This window comes from Lontra canadensis, unplaced genomic scaffold (genome assembly GCF_010015895.1).
Source record: "Lontra canadensis isolate GAN:19392208 unplaced genomic scaffold, GSC_riverotter_1.0 scaffold2, whole genome shotgun sequence".
Lineage (NCBI taxonomy): Eukaryota > Metazoa > Chordata > Mammalia > Carnivora > Mustelidae > Lontra > Lontra canadensis.
In genome coordinates, this window is record NW_022630996.1 from 33,971,102 (window position 1) to 33,991,040 (window position 19,939).

The following is a 19,939-nucleotide window of genomic DNA, read 5'->3' on the forward strand; positions in this document are numbered from 1 at the left end:
ATTATCCTGGCATTTATTCCTGTATCAACATTTCTGCAAGACTGGGTTCATGGTAGTCCAGTATCATGACGAAAAACAACAGAGTAAAGGGAAATGCCTAATCCTCAAGCTAGTGTCAAAAAAAAAGGCCGGAATTTTTTACTATCAGGTATTGCACTGCCAAACAGACCATTTTTTCCTATAAGTTTTTAAATACGAAACTGAATTCTTTTCCAATGAAAATACTTGTGATCTTAATTTTATGGTGTTTTATGTCCTGCTCGGTTTTTTAGAATAGGGAGCTGATCTTGTACTTTAATCTCATCCTTATTTATGTTGATAGGAAGCACAAGATCTAAAATCTAAGAAGCAACTTAAATTAGCATTAGAGTTTTTTAAAATGTAATTTGATGTAGACACTATTTTTCATCTTAAATTACAATAAAAAATTTGAAATGTACTTAAAAATACCATACCTTCTTTTCGTTTTGGAGCAGGGTCTCTCAGCTTTGGCTCTATTAACATTGAATTAATGGGTAATCCTTTGCTGTGGAGGACTGTCCTGTGCATTGTGGAATGTTTAACAGTATCCCTGGTCTCTACTCATTAGATGCCAGTAGCAAGCCCCCCACCCCACACACAGTTGTGACAACCAAAAATGTCACCAGACATTGTCAAGTGTTCCCTAGATGGCAAAATTACTTCCCTCCCCATTTGAAAACCACTGCCTTGGAGAAAGATATAGTTTGATTCCGTCAAAGTGAAGGTTTTTAGGCAACGGTTTAGAAATAATATCAATTAAAATAATTTTCTCAAAACCAATCATTGTAGAAAGAGAATACGGTTATGATAATAATAGTATTAGAAAGTGGGTATTCTGACCAACCAGCAGCAAAAGAAAGTGGATCTCCTCCTTTTCAGTAGGTGGAGTTGGAAGTTTAAGGAGAGGTGCTTTATGAAATAGTAGACTCTTTCCTCTTGTCTCAACTCCATTTCTGTAATTTAGCGACAAAAATCAACTCTGCATGTTGCATACCCTCAGATAATTTCGCAGTGAGTTTCTATAGTTCAGTAAGAGTTAAAACCGCCATGGAGGCATTTAGAAATAAAGTTAATATTTTAATATAAATATAATATTTAATATATATATAATATAATTAAAAGTAATTGGTCAGGTGGTTTTTCAAAATACTTTATTTCTTTTTTATAGTACTTAACTAGATAAATGAAGTTTCAGAACTGTATGACAAGCAGTTTCACTAATATACTAGAAAGCCCAATTTGGACAGCTAGAAAATTTATGAAGAGAATATAGCTGAAAACATGCCCCCCTTTTCCCTTGCTATCCTCTCACTACTCCTTGATACCTAAGAAGCCCATGTTCTTCTGGTGGTTTCTAATCTCAGGAGTGAAGCAATTAAATATTTCTGAAATCTCTTCCTGTATAATATCTTTTGACTTGTTAGTCACAATTTCATATAATCTAAATATAATGTCCTAGTAGAACTGCTGACTGGGGAAGTAAAATAAGATGTCTATGCTATGTGTGCTGTTTGAAATGGAATCAAATCAGAAAAGTTTTTGTTTGCCTTCTCATACCTTTTTAAAGATCGTTTATTATACTAAAGCCACTAAAATGTTGATACTAGAATGTAGAAGTAATTGCTTACTGTTAAATTTACCTTGGAACTCCAAATATAAAGATTCTAAATATTTTCCCATTTATATTATTCTATGGAGTATTTCTGTAGGAGCTGAATATAATATTGAATATAACCATACTGGTAGTTAACACAGGCTGCTTACTACAGCTGGCACTGTTCTTAGCACTTCACGTATATTAACATTTTCAATCTTCACACCAGTACTATGAAATATGTAGTAGTATTACCCTGTTTACGGGTAAGGAACCTACAGCGCAAAGAAGTTAACTTGGTCAAGGTCAAAGCTACTGATAAACAGCCATTCCAAAGATCATTTTTTCAACCACTAGGAAAGGCAGAACACTATTACAGGGTTGCTTGGGTGGCTCAGTGGAGTTGCGCATCTGTCTCTCTGCTCAGCAGGGGGCCTGCTTTTCCCCTCTCCCTCCGCCTGCCTCTCTCCCTACTTGTGATCTCTCTCTCTCTCTGTCAAATAAATAAATAAAATCTTTTAAAAAACCCACGCTATTACAATGACTATACGTTGATTTAAGCCACAAAGTTCAACGTGAAAATCTCATTTAACATCAGTGGTATATTATCTGATAGTTTACTCAGGTGTTGTTTTTTAGGTTTTTATCACAAGCAAGCTGTAAATAAGTTTTGTCTGGAAAAATCATACTTGATTATAAAATTTTCAAGATAGAAGACATCTAGCTCATTTAGTGAGTAACAGAAAGCTGTCAGAAACCATATTGATTGTTATTTTTTTATTTCCTACTGCCCATATTTTGTATGACATGTAAGTGATAAGAAATGATTAATGAGTCATCTAGAAATGAAGAGCCTTTGTAACAAAAGTGAATGTTTAAAAAATGCTGGAGACAAAAGTCATCTTAAGGCCACTGTTTTGGCATATGGGATGAATACACTTAGGCCCATAGCTCCTGTTTGTATTATAGCAGTAGGCACCTGACGTTAAAACTTGTCTGCAATACCACTATTTCATTTTTTTTTTTAGATTTTTTTTTTAATTTCTTTGACAGAGACAGATCACAAGTAGGCAGAGAGAAAAGCAGAGAGAGGAGGAAGCAGGCTCCCTGCTGAGCAGAGAGCCCAATGTGGGACTCGATCCCAGGACCCTGAGATCATGACCTGAGCCGAAGGCAGAGGCTTTAACCCACTGAGCCACCCAGGCGCCCAACTATTTCATTTTTTTTTATGCCATCTTGGTATGATTCTTTTTCTTAACCTTCAGTCATTCAAATCCTGTATCCTTTCCTTCCTCTCAAATATTATCTTCTCCTGGCTACCTCTCTGGCCATCCTTTCATAAACAAGGCAGGGAGCGAGCAAGAACAAACAGGTGTATGCCATAAGGAGACTTAGAATTTCAGTATGGAAGAGGCCATCATACAAACAAACGTAAAACTGCTACTGTGACAAGTGCTTCAAAGAACCTTCCAGGGAAGGTTATCACTGAACAAGTGTTATTTCAATTCAAGGGAGAGTGAAAATTAATCTAACATAGGGGAGGAAGGGCTCTCCAAACATAGGAGACAGTGTGTGAAGAGGTGGTGTGTCTGGAGAGAGAATGGATGAGTGTGAGGGATTGACAGAACGAAAGGAAGCTACTAGAGTGGACTAATTAAGGGGAACTTGGTGCAAAGAGGCCAGAGAGGCAGAGTGACCTGACCACAAATGACTTCTTATGCCATGGTTAGGAGTTTTGTCTTCATCTTGGGTGGAAAGCCATGGGGAAGTTTGTTTTCTGGCATGTTTAACGTTACTTCAGATGGTGTTTAAAGTGGTGTGTTTTACCACAATCATCATTTTCTGGCATTATAGAATACCCTGCATATTTCTAACTGTAAAATAACACAACACTTTGTGAGCAAAAAATGATAGCATCACATTATAAAGAATCGTTACTAGTTGAGTAACACTGAAGTGCTTCTAACTGGGAGTGTGATATTTTTGGGAATCCGGAGGTAAAGTTGACTTTCTTGGTTCCTGAATGACATGAGCAGTGCCTTTTCATCTCTCTCTCTCTCTCTCTTTTTAACTTATGATTGAGAAACTATATTGGGTTCTGTTGAATTTAGAGATACTAAAATTAGTGGGTTATCTGTTATAATACAAATTGGGCAGTAAATATGTTTCCAGAGATTCTGATTTTTTCATATACCGTGTAAATGATTAAGGTGTAACTCAGATATATTGAAGTTCACAAGTCTTAAATGTGTAGCGCAGTGAATCTGTACATATGTAACCACTGCCTAGATGAAAATGTAGAACATTTCTAGCACCTAGTACCCTGGTGCCTTTTCCTAGGTTATAACCCATCCCTCAGTGGTAACCACTGTTCTGATTTCTAATACCATAAATGAGTTTTGCCTGTTTTTGAACTGCATAAAAATGTAATTGTACAGTATGTACTCTTTTGATCTGGCTTCTCTGGCACAGTACTGTCTGTGAGATTCATCTGCATTGTTGCTTGCAACCTCAGCTGCTGCTGCAGTGCAATAGAGTAATCTGGTATATAAGTCACCACAGTTCTTTTTTTTCTGCTGTTGGTGTTCTATCATTTGAGTTTTAAGTGATGAAGAAGTACTTGATAAAATTAAAGTGTTAATTTTGTCCAGGGACTATACTGTTTTGTTTTGCCTTTTCTTCTATTTGTAATCAAGCAACCTATGGTCTTGTTACATAGAATTAGGCCAGGCTCTCAGGTTTTGTCAATATTAGTGAACTGTATGACATTGCCATTTGGTGGGTCAAAATTGATTGAATGGTATTTTCCACCAGGCTTGTTTCTGATGATCTAATCTTCCTTTCAGCCATAATTACTGTGAAACCTCACCTCTTCACAGTTGTGAAAAATAAAGTTTAGTGAGTCCCTCTCTTTCCCATTCCTTTAGATGAGGAACATGAGGCATTGATGGGGTTTAATGATTAGGTTAATATTACAGAGAGGTCATTGAAAGAACTGGAAAGAGAAGCCAGGAATCCTGGTATCCTTTTCTCCTGTTCTAGATACAAATTAAGCTTTCATTGTGTTGGTAATTTCAGTATACTCACCTACTTGTGAATATACTTAGTATCAATTTTAATGTAATATTTCCCCTTTTTTCCTTCAAGATAATGAGGTTGGGGTGAATGATTTCTTTGATTAACAAATTATTTTTGTTTACTCTAAGGTTATAGTGAAGTAGATTGCTGATGGCAAAAATGTCATATAGTGACTTTTAATATAAGAAAGTAGGATTGATTGCCTTACTACTTTTCTGAGAGAAAATGAGTTCATTTCCTCCAAAGAAGCCTACATATGCTTTTAACAAGTTTTGATTTTTCAAGAAAAAGAATAGGATATTCTTTAATGAAATCTTCTTATTGACCTTTTATTGTTTTTATGCATTTTTTAAAAGATTTTATTTATTTACTTGACGGAGAGGGAGAGAACACAAGTAGACAGGCAGGCAGAGAGAGAGAGAGAGGAGGAAGCAGGCTCTCCACCAAGAAGAGAGCCCAATGCGGGGCTTGATCCCAGGACCCCAAGATTATGACCTGAGCCAAAGGCAGACGCTTAACCCACTGAGCCACCCAGGCTCTCCTGTTTTTATGCATTTTTAAAAGGTTTTTTTTTTTTAAAGATTTTATTTATTTGTCAGAGAGAGAGAGGGAGAGAGAATGAGCACAGGCAGACAGAATGGCAGGCAGAGACAAAGGGAGAAGCAGGCTCCCCGCCGAGCAAGGAGCCCGATGTGGGACTCGATCCCAGGACGCTGGGATCATGACCTGAGCCGAAGGCAGCTGCTTAACCAACTGAGCCACCCAGGCGTCCCTAAAAGTTATTTTTAGTTAAAATTACAAAACAACCTCTAGAGTCTCTATTAGTACATTTTAATGCATCTGAAATAAGATCAGTGTGACTCTGAGAAATTAACTTATATTCATCTTGTATGAGTTATTTGATCACCTGTCCCACTTTTATGAACTTCATGAGAGATCAGCATTTGGCAAGATTGGTGTTTTATTAAATAAATACACCTTTGGCACTCCCAAACCTTACTCATCAACAGATGGAGCTTAAAAAGGACTGATGTTAAACCTCTCAGGTAGATAATCAGCAAGTGAGCTGAAAGCCATGACTCCTGGGGGAAAAGTGTTCTGCCCTACACACACTGTCACCTCTCTCCTATTCCCCACTCCCCACTGAGGGATTTGGCAGATGGTTTAGGATTTTTATTAAGTATCCTGAAATGTATATCTTGTTTGAGATGAAACGAAATTCTGAATTTAGGGGTCACTGATGCTTTATGACAAAACAAACGAACTCTTGGAACTCTGTGGTCATAGAGCCACTAAGTCTTAGGAACGAAAGAAAGCATTTTTACACTGAATATTCATTTTTTAAAAAATCAACAAAATTGAAGCACCTGGGTGGCTCAGTTGGTTAAGCGGCTGCCTTCAGCTCAGGTCATGGTTCCAGAGTCCTGGGATCTAGCCCCCCATCGGACTCTCTGCAAGGCGGAAGGCCTGCTTCTCCTTCTGTCTCCGCCTGCTGCTCTGCTTACTTGTGCACTCTCACTCTCTCTCTCTGTGTCAAGTAAATAAATAAATAAATAAAATCTTTTAAAGAAAATCAACAAAACTTACACGTAATACGCCATCAAGATTGGATTCTTTAGAATAGTTTTATTCACTGTGTTGTTTTTCCTTTTTTTTTTTTTAAGATTTTATTTATTTATTTGACAGAGATCACAAGTAGGCAGAGAGGCAGGCAGAGAGAGAGGGGGAAGCAGGCTCCCCGGGCAGCAGAGAGCCGGATGCGGGGCTCGATCTTAGGACGCTGGGATCATGACCGGAGCCGAAGGCAGAAGCTTTAACCCACTGAGCCACCCAGGTGCCCCTTATTCACGGTTTTTAATTTGGTTTAACTTTCTCCGTTTTTATTATGAGGACCAAATGAGAGAAGAACCTGATTACCTCCCTTTACCTTCCTGGCTGTGCCTACTCCTCACCTGACTTTTCTAAGTTTGAAATAGCCTTTATTCTTATCTCAGTTTTCTTGTTCTTTCCCTTTTAGTGTCCATTTCAGTCTTCCTTTCCTAATCACCTTTTGGCTTGTAAAGTTGTGTCTTTTAAGGGAAACTGACATTATTCATGGGCATTAGGCTACAGCCTAGGTTCTGATGTTCCTTAGCCTATGTTTGCCCAGCCTGCTCAATTTGGACTATCATTTGGCAACACTTAAGTCTAAAATTCTTAAGGAACTGAGACCTAACAGACCATACTGAAAGTTTTATTTGTTCTTTTTATTTTTGGCTGTTTTTTTCCATTTATTGAATGGCTTCTTTGTGCAGTCAACCTTCGACATCACCCTGTGCAATCTTGCTCCTACCTCTCAGCTTGTACAAGTAGTAGGCATTTAGCCCCTGCAGATTTACGCTTTTATGTTATCTTTAAGACACCAGAATTCAAATTTAACATGTTGGCCTAGAAAATATTAACTGGCAGGACTTTTAAGTACCTTACATATTTGGATTGTTATCCATTTTTGATCTGGTACTTAACCAGATCTTTACCCTAAACCCTATGACTTCTAAACTTAAAAAATTTATGTTTAGGGCAGGGTTTCTTTATCATATCACCAGTTTGGGATGGATATTTTTGTCATAGAAGTCTGTCCTATGCATTGATGGATATTTATCATCATCCTTGGGCTCTACCTGCAAGATGCCAGTAGCACCCGTCCCTCATTGTGGCAGCCAGAATGTGTCCAGGACAGCCATATGTTCCCTTAGGTGGGGGCACAGCTGTCTCTGGTTAAGAACCATTGGCTCAGGGTTTTTCCCTGTTGTATTTTCACTTCTGCAGTGATCTCCTGGAACTGTAGAATGGTTCCAGAACCACAGATACCTGTTTATCTAGAGTGGCTGGAGAGTGATATGTTTAGGGTCCTGTCATTCATTCATTCATTCATTTATTCATTGTACATTTTTTAAATGTCTACCAGATCCATGCTAGGTATTGGCAGAAATGAATAAAACACAGTTCTGGTACCTATCTTAGTACATTGGTTATTCAGATTACCATGTCTTATTGGGGTCTGTGTTCTGTGCAGAGGAAGAAAAGGTGCAGTGCTATGCATGTAGCAGACTTAATATTGAACATGTGCTGATGAACAAATGGCCATGCATAACACAACATGCATGGAGTCTGTAATCACATACAACTGCATTCAAATCAGTTTGCAGTTTATTGCTTTATTGTTATATAACCTTGAGCAAATTACTTAATATTTCTGAGAGTTAAGTGATATAACATGTACAGTTTTCTGTGAAATCCCAAACTCCTATAAAAGTGTCAACAAATGGTATCTGTTGTTGTTATTGCTACTAGTATTTACCGTTGCTTACTATAGAAAGGATTCCTGGATGTCTGATCTTAAAGAATGACAGAGGAATGTGGAGAAAATTTTCAAAAAATTGAAATCATGTTTCTTGGCAAGGCAGGCATCTGTCCAAGTTGGGTAGCATTGAGAATGTTTCCATAGTAGGAGCCAGTGGTTGGGGGCTAGAAGCATAAGGGTCCATTGAGACTTGGAAAAGAGAACTAGTTGAGAGAATTATATGTCATTTGTAGAGAATTATATCATTTGTAGGAAAGGTTTATAAGCAGGCTTGGCCAGAGATCAGATTTGTAGATAGGAGTCAGCTTGGAATATAGTTTTGGTAAGTAGGATTTAAGACAAACTCATTTTGTCAGTTTAGAATTAAATCTGAAAGTTCTTAAGGGTCTAGGTGCAATCTCATCTGTTTCTCTTCATATTGCTTTTGTCCTTCTCTGATTTCTAGGTTATTGTCTGTATTTTCTATTTTTCACATTTAAACTTACACTACCTTGGATGATTATTCAGATCTTCATAGGACTCCTTGCTTTCAGAGCTAGATTAGAAGCTGGTTGAAGGCAGGAACAATGGATTTATAAAGATGTTTCTCATAGCCATGTACCTAATTAGTAGTATTCCATCTATTTGTGGAATGAAAGAATGCAGGTCAACACAGTTTTAAAGCAGTGCATGACCACCAGTATATCAAGTGATTCGTACCTCTTTAAAGCACTGGTGAAATCTAAAGGCAAAACTGACCTCTCCTTCATTTATCATATGATATTCTAATATCTATGTGATAGTAATTATAATTTTTTTCAGACTTGGCAAGAAAAAAAATCTTAGTTTTCTTTCATATTAACCTATAGCCTAGAATTCAGAAAATTAACCAATCAAGTGACATTACTAAAACATACTTTAACATACACATATCATTTATTTAATTTTAAAAATGATTTTTGAGATAAATAAGGCAGTGTCCTTCTTTTACTGATGGCTATCTTTATTTATAGCATCCAGTTTGAAGATTGTGTTGGCTTTGAAAATGCCTTCAATTTTACTTTGATATTGGTGACACTATTGAAAATGATATCCTTTCTGTGAAGTCGTATTCAGAGTTGACGATTCAAATTATTTATGTATATTATCTCACATTGATACTAAACTTTGATCATCTAATAGTTGGAAGCTGATAATTTTCATAGATAATTTATCATGTATATGCTTGTATAGAAGTGACAGTGTTTAGCATGGCCAAAGTGTAGTAACATATTTTAATATTTAAAATATCTTTTCTAAAGATTGTTGCAAAATTATACAATTTACAGAAACTTCAGAATACTTTTTGTATAATAAGCACTTTGCTTCATCTGGTATCTTTGTTATTTTTTTTGTTTTGATTTTGTTTATTAACACAGAAAAGCTTCACTGGCCTGAGCAAGAACTCGCTAAGAAGTCTGTTCTAAATGCAGAAGAGTCATTGATCATTGACAGCAAAAGAAGCATTTCACATTTATCTTCTGGGATACTAAAGGACATTTTCACAACTGGAACCAGTAGTTACAATGTCCTACTACAGAGCAAAGAGGAGAAAAAGCATCATTCACAAAAACAGTCTTCCTCTACGTACTCCAAAAGATGTAGAAAACCCAGCAAATCTCCTAGTTCTTCTCGTAGTAAAGATCTTCGCAAGATGAAAGCCCCGGTGTCTATGATGAGCAGTGGTACTTGGTATTGCCTAGAAAGGCAGCCTGGTGTCTTTGTCACTAGTTCAGTGTCGAGTCCTCTAAAGTTTACACATGATATCTCTGTTACAGGGAGCAGCATAGTACTGCCACCTAAACCCAAAAACAAAGTAAAGCGACGCCATTTCTCTGCTCTGCCAAAGCCAAAGCTGCAGCCTCAGTTGTCTAGAAGTTTTGAAAAAGGAGATGACTTTTCTGGGAAGAAATTTTGTATACTGACTGCTATAAAGCCCACCAACTTGGAGAAAGAGAAACTGAGATTCTTCAAATCTGATTATACCTACAATCCTCAGTTTGAATATGCAAACCCATCTCTGCCAAGTGTGTTAGCCAAACACAGCAATGCATCAGACCGATTTCTTAAACAGGTAAAACTCTACTTCGGTAGTGGCGTTTCATTTCTATGTAACTAAAGCAATTATCTGCAATCTTAGAAAAAATATGACTTTAAAAAATAGTTCAGGTATTTGTATGCAATAGTTAACTCCCCTCCAGGACATGTGAATATGTGACAGGAAATCTCCAGGTGAGTGCCATAGCCTGTATGTGAACTACTTTGCACTAGTCTGAATCTATGAAGAGTCTGTTAGATAGACTTTGTGACAGGAAGCAACTATATTTGGGAAAAGTTTCAGATTTTGGTTCCAGGCTTATTTTTGGGTGTTACATACTTGCAGTCCATTAGCCAACCCACAGATAAGTGTTGTTAGCTCACACTGTGTTTGTGTTTTCTACTTGGTTTTGAGTCTGCCTTAGATGGATCATACAGTCTTTTAGTTTCCCTGTTGTATTTCATTCCCACCTTACTTAGGCTCCAGAGGCAATTCGGAAAGTTAGGTTGGATATTTGCCCATGAACTTTTTAATGCTTTACTGAAATTGTTTATCATCATCACATATTTCAGCACTCATTTAAAGAAGATAATAAGGGAGTTTTAAAAATTATTTTCAAGGGTAGCAAATCATGATCTAAATGATATGAACAACTCTTTCCAAATTGCTCATTTTAGACACTTACCACATAGTTTTGTGTGTTAACAGGGCTTAAGAAACTTTGAAATCCATTTAAATTATTGAGGGAAATTGGCTGAAGGGGGCGTAGTGTTGAGATCATGCAGGTAGACCACATTTTGTTCAATTAACTTTCTATACATTTTTATAATACATGAAGTTCAGTTTGGGTTTGTGAGTGATTAGAAATCTGTTTGTAGGCTGGGTAAAACTGCGTGGTTCCATTTGCCTGTGGTGTATGCCTTATTTTAACATTTTTCCTACAGAACAATTCCTGGAAGTACTTGTGGCCAGCAGATTTTTTGTTTTTAGAAATGACCTAGAATCAGATCAGTCTTTTAAAGCCATTATGTAAATAAAGCTTACAAATTTAGGATTACAATAGTTTTAGTCTTTCTGTTTATTTTTCCTTTGTTAGAAGAAACCTTTTCATATACTTCTCTGGATTTTTGATGAGTATTCACTTTTTTACTCAAATGTGGTGAGACTGTGTTAAACACTAATAAAAAGGTCATATTATTTTTATTCCTGTTTTGGCAGTCATTTTCTGATTGTTTTTTTATTGTTTGGAATTTGCAATTGATTGAATAGGGCTTTCACTCATTTAAAATTTATGATAATTATAAAAATGCTATTTGCTTTTTCCACCCATTATTGCTGAAAGAGATGGCTGAGATTTACTTACCAGTATTCTTTAATTGGGTCTCCTATCCTAACCCCGGCCAGGTGGAAAGGACATTTTCCACCATTGGATCAAAATGAATGTTCTCTCATTTCCATGGAAGACAATTAGGAAGCATCAGCAGCTTCACAGACTGAGAATTGACACTACTTGACCTATGACTTTACAATCTATTTTAACTCAATTCCAGCTTGAGGAGATATACCTGTAGTTAGATTTCTTGAGTATGTGGCACCAGCAGTCCTAGATGGCTGCTTCAAATGCCACCATTTGGGAGGATGCTCCCAACAAACGCCTAGTGTACTATTTAAACCACTTTAATCAAATAAAAGAGATTCTTTAGAGCAAGCCGGCCATAAAATATGCTTAAATTCCTATTTAGCATCTCAGTGAATTATGACATGATGGCATACATCGTTCCCCTCCCTAGCTGTGAAGCAAAAGCACAGCTTCAGAGCTAGTCTCAGGTTTTAGAAACCTGCTGCACAGAGAGAGGCCAGGATAGTGAAGTCGCCTGTTGGTCTCTGGCCTCTACCCTGAAGTGGAGTCTCTAGCAGTCTCTAGCAGATCGTCTTCCTAGTGTCAAGATCTGAATCCTTCTGTGGCAGGCAATCTACACCGTTGTTGGAGAGTGAGTGACCGTGGTCCTCCAAAATGCACAGACCGGCAGAGCAATGCAAAATTTTCCATGCACAGATAAATCTGTCAGAGTAGAACCAAAGGAATGCTCAAGCTCTGGTCATTCCCAGTTGATTGTCCCATCAATGTCAAGGAGTTCCAGGGTTCAGGTTTTTATAGTCTAGTTATTAGGTTCCCCAGGAGACAGTCAGGTACTTTAGGTGGTTCACGGGATCTAGCATGGGCTGTAGGACTTGAGTATAACTTCAGGTGGAGCCTGCTGAACCCTTCCAGCCCCTTGCTAACAGCCATGGTGGCTCTCAGCTCCCCAAACCTTGAGTGTGTTTAAGCTTGACAAAAACTGAGAATATCTGTTTTCTCTGGCTCTGGACCTTTGCAGGAAAGAGTACAGCGCTTCCTGGGGGCTGAAGGGTTCTGGGATGAGAGAATGCTGGAAGCTGTTAAGGGTCAGGTGCATCCTTACCAGTGGGTCAGAATTGGATTCTCAGCAGCACCCTTGTGCCATAAAACTGACAGCCAGTGCACTGTCTGTCCTACTTCACAGAGGCTGACTACCTCTGTGAAACCTAGATATCAAATCCATTTGGCTTTGCACTCTGCACTTTGTTGAATAAGATTGGTAGTGAGAGATGAGAAGAGTCTTCAGGGTGGTAATAAGAGTCCTTGAACTATTTTCAGTATTTCCAGCAGTCAAATGGAAATTATATATTTACATGATAAAGCCAATGGACAGCTTAAGTGATTTGTTTTCTAGCTCTGGCTGAAATCCTATCTCAGTGTAGATCCAGGCTAGCTCATGCTAACTAGAAGTTCTGATTGGTAGGGTGGTATTTAATAACATTGGGGAAAAAAGTCAACTTTTGTTTGGCTAGATAAGCTAAAGGTTAGGGATTATTTTCTTATGTGTTAATAAAATTGGAGCAGTGGGGATAATTAGCACTTGGTAAATGGCGAGCATTTGTGTGAGAGAAGGCAGGCTTTGGGGTGTTGGGTAAAGACCTTGGGACAAGGCTACCCTCTGGTTGGCAGGAAAGAAAAGTTAAAGGTGGATGTGCAGAAGTTGCTGACAGAGCAGGCCTGACACTGCTGACTTTAGAAAGGTCTGCCTTGGCCTGGTATCTGGGAACTTGATTGGTAAGGTTTTCTACACTGAAATAAAACTTCCTCTAAATGATAAGTGTAGGTTACTATGTTTAAACTGTGCAAATAGTGTTTATATTAGCACTGCTTTTTCTTTTGGGAGTCTGGAATTTTGGAACATGCTAGGTATAGAGGTACTTATGTACCCACCCCCAGTAAAAGCCTTGGGTGCTGATCTTTGTTTCTTTGTTTCTTTGTTAGACCACTCTTTATGCATTCTTAGAACTCAGTTGCGGGAGAAATTAATTGCATCCTTTGTGATTTCATTCAGAGAGGGCTCTTGGAAGCTTGCTTCTGGTTTCCTTCAGACTTTACTGGTTGTAAGAAATGGGGAATGGTGGGCTCAAGTTGATCTCTTAAAGGCATTCAGATTGACATTCAGATTTTAGAAAAGAAGAAGAAAAAATTCTGTACTCAAAACATCTATTTAAGGGGTGACTGGGTGGCTCAGTGGGTTAAGCCTCTGCCTTCAGCTCAGGTCATGATCTCAGGACCCTGGGATCAAGCCCCACATTGGGCTCAGCAGAAAGCCTGCTTCTCCCCATCACCCCCCAACCCCAGCCTGCCTCTCTGCCTACTTGTGATCTCTGTCTGCCAAATAAATAAAATCTTTAAAACAAACAAACAAACAAACAAAAACATCTATTTGGGCTGTTGTACTCCCTGTTGGTTTGAGATTCCTGATCAGTTTTAAGGTCTGGTTTCTATAGCTTTGTAAAGGGCCATTGTTTTACACAGTTCTAGGGGGGGACTGTTCACAAATTGAACAGTCCTGGGCCCTACATTTTACAAAGGTAAATGTAAAATATAGGTAAATTTAAAAGGTAAATTTACATAAGGTAAATTTTTAAGGTAAATAATTTAAAGGTAAACTTACATAAGCATGGGGTTCTTTGCCATCATAGTACTTCTATAATAGTTTTCAGTTGTATGATATTTGTACAGAACATCAAGGAAATTAAGTGTATGCTAAGTTAGAAATTTTGCATTAAGGAGCTGGGAAAGAGTGAACAAAAACATTTCTTCTCTATATACTCATATTATTATGAAATTGCTGACACTTTTTTTTTTTTAAGGATCCTTACTCCTCTGTTATTCCATTAATATTGCTTTGAAATTTAAGGACAAAGTCACATGAACATCAGTGTATGGTACATTACCAGTATTGATAGGTTACTTAATACTTGCTTGTTACTCTGTTTGCTTAGTACTTTATACCTATTACCATCTTTAGTTCCTCACATGAGGTGCAATACTTAGAGTTTTGCCAGTTGAAAAAACTGATCTAGAGAAATGAAGTAACTTTTCCTGCGGTCACATATAGTAAATTGCAGAACCAGGAGTCTGTTCCAAGTACTACTGTTTTCCACACAATAGCATGTTGGCATTCTAGCTCTCAGAGTCCATGAAACAAATATGAATGCTTCCACCATGGCCTGTTTCAAGCAATAGAATATCAACTGGCTTGCAAATTAATAAAAACTCAGTGAGTTCTCACAAGCCAATATAAGGCTCCAGCATACCACTGTTTCACACAGCGTGGTTTTAGCCTGGCTTTTCCAAACCCTGATGCCACTACCTCCTGCACTCAAAAAGCACCAGATGAAAAGATCCTCTCATTTTGCTGGCAAGGATCCATGCCTCTGGCATGAGTTTATTATAGGGACATTGAGGATTTTTTTTTCTCTTTATGGTAAACCTATGAAATAATGATTATTACTGTTTTGGGGGGGGGAAGCTGTAAAACAAAAATATCTCCCTATAAGGGCACTTTTCAGTTATGGCTTCAGTCTCAACTCAGTACACTGGTAATTAGTCCCTTAGGAAGACTTTCAAGGTCAAAACTGGCTCCTCATCTGTAAACTGAGTGAAGTTTCCCCAGAAAGACTATTCCACATTATTTCTCTCTTCTTGCCTCTGTGACTACTAAGAATCAAAGCAGAAGCATCCCTTCCATTAAAGCTCCCAAGGTATATACCTTTTCTCTTTTAGAACTATCCTAACTTGTATTTCATTTATTCCCTTTCTGTTTGATGTGGAGTGCACACAATCCAGAACTAACAACTGTTAAAGTAATTAAAATGAAACAAAATAATTGAAAATAGTTTTCAGAAATTTCTTCTACAATGACATTGTGTATCTAGTGTCTTCCTGTTTCTAAGATTTTATATTTTTCAAAATAACTCTTTGTAAAGATAGCTTTTTAAAAAAAGATTTATTAGAGAGACAGAGCATGGGGGGAAGGGCAGAAGGAGAGGGGGAGAGAATCGCAGTAGACTCCATGTTGAGTGCAGCACCCAACACGAGGCTCAGTCTTGTGTGCCTGAGATCTGAGGTCTGAGATCATGACCTGAACCAACCAAGAGTCAGATGTTCAACCACCTGTGCCACCCAGGTGCCTCAGTAGTTAGTTTTTTATTACCCATGTTAATGGAAGGAAGCATTTATATGAATTAGCTAAAATAGGAAGATACTCCTCCTCTCTCTTTGTTGAATTGTTCTCATCAAAGCAGCCACCTTTTCTTTCCTGCTGGGACAGTGCTCTACCAGCCATGAGTAATTCATTAGAATCAGTAGTAAGTAATAAACGCAGTAATAGAAAAAGCCACAAGCTGGGGCATGAAATGGAGATTATAGAAGGAAATGATGCTTAAAATCAAACATCTAAGTAAAAATAAAGCCCTGAATTGATGTATAAAGAAAGTTTTTGAATTTTGATTTAGTTCTAGACATCTTGCATCATAACCTCTGGGGGAAAAATGCAATTAGGAAAGACGCAAGATTAAATATTGAGGATTGTTAGTATGAATGAAGAACAGATGTTGAAGGCTTATTACTAGAAGAAATGTGCAGATATATTTGCAAAATATTGTTATGTCAAAAACATACAATAAAACATTTTCATCAGGTCTCCATTGTAGGATACTGAAGTACGCCATAAATGTGTACTTGTTAATCTTTATAATATCTTAAAACCTAACCCTCTCAACCAATAACAAAATGGATTTTAGCTGTTTACAGAAATTGCTATCTTAAATATGAGGTTTGTCAGACATTTAAATGTAACTAAGAAATTGGAGAATTGCCTTCTTTTAAAAATAGTCTTTGAGGGGCGCCTGGGTGGCTCAGTGGGTTAAATAAAGCCTCTGCCTTCGGCTCCGGTCATGATTCCAGGGTCCTGGGATCGAGCCCCGCATTGGGCTCTCTGCTCAGCGGGGAGCCTGCTTCCTCCTCTCTCTCTCTGCCTGCCTCTCCGCCTACTTGTGATCTCTGTCTGTCACATAAATAAATAAAATCTTAAAAAAAGTAAAAATAAAAATGGTTTTTGATTTGGGGTTGATTTATAAGAATCTTGCTCTATAGGAGAGAGATGGCTCAATCTCTGAAGTTTTCTTTGCACATCGTGATGCAGAATGAGTATATTTTTATTTTTATTCCCAGACTTCATACTCATGTAAATATTGCAGTTTCTGCTTCATTTCCCCCACATACATATTGAGGGAAATAAACTAAATGATTATTGAGAACTATTTCTAGGACAACACAAATCTCTCTCATTTGAGACCTAAAAATACTGTAGCTAATTAAATCAAGATTCTGTGTCATGTCACATTGGATATCTAAGTTGTGTCATTTATTTTGTAAAAACATTTAGATCTTCTTCCAATTGCATACTAATCACAGAATGGCTCAGTTTTTACCAGCTTTGTTAACTGAAAGTTCCTTTTATTTCAGATAACAGTGCTTTAGTACATCATAATCGGCAAGTGATTTAGTTTGTTAAAACTATTTCTAAGGGTGCCTGGGTGGATCCGTCAGTTGAGTGTCCAACTCTTGATTTCAGCTCAGGTCTTGATCTCAGAGTCATGAGTTTAGGCCCCATGTTGGGCTCCATGCTGGGCATGGAGCTTGCTTGAAACAAACCACAAAAAATGAATTTTCTAAATAAGTGAAATTTGGTTTTTAAGTATAAGAACCTAAGATTTAACGATTCCAGTGCAGTTCTTTCTATAGTGCATATTCAATCTGATAGCTCAGGAGAATGCTTTTCAAACTTTTCTAAGACCGTAACCTAATAGCAGAGATGTAAAGAGAATAATCCAGGAAATCAGGAGTAAATCTATGTTTTATCTTAAATTCATGTGGATTTTACATTATACTTTGTAATGTATCTTTATGCTAACATAGAAAGATATAAATTGCTTATCTTCAGGTAAATGTTGGCTGCTAATTCAATTAAAGAAAGACTGTCTAGACCAAAGAAAACCTATTTGATATGGGCCTTCCTGAAAACCTTCATGGCTCCTCCATTCTGTAGCATGGCCTATTGGTTTTTCATCTTTCATGATCTGGTTTGTGCTTACATTTGCAAGTCAACTCTGTACCACAGCTGTATGCATCTTGGGCTAAGTATCACAGCATTTATCATACTGTTATTCACAAATTTTGTTTTTTGGGTTTTTTTTTTTTGTCCTCACCACTGTACTGATGGATAAAAAGTGTATTTTATTTATTTCAGCTATTCCCAGAATCTAGCACAGTTCCTGTGAGTCTCCTGATGCCTCTTCAACCTAGAAACTCTGTATTTCACTTTCTTTACTTTGTATATGCTTTTGACTCCATTCTTATCGCCTGGAATGCCCTCTGTTTCCTCTAGTACCCATTTTTATTTACTTTTCCCTATAATCTCACAATACATATACCTTCAACAGAGTATCACTAAAGTATGTTGATTTATATGTCTTCTCTGCCAGTCCAATGGTTAGGCAGGGATTTAGAGTCTAAAATATAAAAATGAAAAAAAAGTGTCAGTGATTAGAGTTGCTTGGCTGGCTCTGTCATAGAGCATGCAACTCTTTTTTTAAAAAAATTATTTACTTGAGAGCACAAGCAACAGGGTGAGGGGGAGGAGAGGAGAGAGAGGAACACTCTCCACTGAGCAGGGAGCCCCCACACAGGGTTCGATCTCGAGACCTGGGATCATGACCTAAGCTGAAGGCAGACACTTAACCGGCTGAGCCACCCAGGCATCCCTAGAGCCTGCAACTCTTCATCTCAGGGTTGTCAGTTCAAGCCTCATGTTGGGTGTAGAGATTACTTAAAATCTTTAAAAAGAAAAAAAAAAAGTACCAGTGATTAGCACAAAGATGATGAATGAATGGTCTTTATTGATAGTATTTGGGAAATTTAGTAATGTACTTTTCAAACAGTGAATTTGTATTTGTGGCCCAAGGGTCAGATTTAACCTGAATGTATGTTTTTGGGAGATCAGCATCATGTTTTTTTAAACCATTGGAATATAAAGATGCTCTTCTGTTGTTTCTCCCACTTGTTATATGCAGTGGCTTTACACAGTGGTTACTGCTTGCAGCTGAACGCATCTGAGTATATGACTGCTGCTGTAGTCACCCACCAGTTTCTGGTTATTGTACCTTAAATGGAGGCCTAAAGATCTGATTGAGTAATCCAAATCTTATTTTTTTAAAGATTTTTATTTATTTATTTGACAGATAGCACAAGTAGGCAGAGTGGCAGGCGGAAGGAGAGGGAGAAGCAGGCTCCCCGCTGAGCAGGGAGCCTGATGTGGGGCTCGATCCCAGGACCCTGGGATCATGACCTGAGCCGAAGGCAGAGGCTTAACCCACTGAGTCACCCAGGTGCCCCCAAATCTTACTTATTTTGCTGCCAAGAAGCAGCAGCTACCATTAAAAAACATTCAACATTTGGAATTTTGCTTTTTATTCTAAGAATCTGAAAGTACCTGTGTGTGTGTGTGTGTGTGTGTGTGTGCGCGCGCGCGTGCACGCGCGTGTGTACACCTCATGCTTATCTGCAAATTGATCTGAGGGATACTGCATGAGACAGAGGGTCATATAAGTCGGAAAACACAAAATACTATATTCATCCCTAAGATTCACTACACAAAGGGTTATAATAAAAGCTTGGAAGAGTCTTGTTTAACTTTATTTAATCCAGTATTTCCCAGTATTTCATATTTGGCTGTGAAATCCTTTTAAAAATGATATCTTGTTAACCATTTTTCCATAAGAAACAGTTTGGAAAATACTGGCTTAAAGGAAAGGACTATGTGATCTCCCGGGAGATTATTCAGTATTTGGATAGATGGTGGGGGAAGAATTCTAGAAGTTAGAATTTACTAAAAAGAAGAGTAATGAAGGGGGAGGGTGGGGACTGGATGGAGGTCAAATCAGTTACCTTAACTTCTAAAATTAAAACCAGAACACCTGTCTTTTGCTAAAACTATATACAGTCATATGAGAAATAGATTACAAAAACACATTCACAGTCTCTCTCTCTTTTCTTCCCTCCTCCCTCTTTCTCAGTATTGTCTCTATCTCTGATTTCATCCTCACAACACCTCTTTGAGGTAAACAGGGCAAAGATTTTCATCTCCATTTTGCCAGTGAAGAAACTAAACCTGAGAAAGGTAATAATGACATATCCAAGATCACACACTTAGTAAATGGTAGAGCATTAATGTAAAACCAGATCTGATGACTTCTAGTGTTTCCACGATATCCCCCTGACTCATTAGTGTCCCTGTTGGATATAGTTTTTCACTGAGTGAAAACCACATTTGGGAAGGGAGATAGTTCTTAGGACAGGACTGGTGAAGTGGCTCATGGTTGATGGTCAGATTTCCAAACTGCTAAACAGTAAACAAGTATTAGTAAATTAACCAAAAGC

At 37.8% G+C, this 19,939-nt stretch overlaps 1 protein-coding gene across 7 annotated transcripts in view; it reads left to right on the plus strand.

Moving 5' to 3' along the window:
* The window catches only part of KIAA0895 (KIAA0895 ortholog), a 91,615-nt gene that overhangs the window by 36,079 nt on the left and 35,597 nt on the right, over positions 1-19,939 (plus strand). For 5 of the 7 annotated variants that reach the window (XM_032871600.1, XM_032871575.1, XM_032871585.1 and 2 more), the window contains one exon: positions 9,434-10,128. In XM_032871600.1, coding sequence (XP_032727491.1) covers positions 9,434-10,128 — 695 coding nt within the window. Of the gene's footprint in view, positions 1-6,497; positions 6,528-9,433; positions 10,129-19,939 lie in introns of those variants that run through there. The other 2 variants (XM_032871624.1, XM_032871608.1) reach the window with 2 other exon arrangements.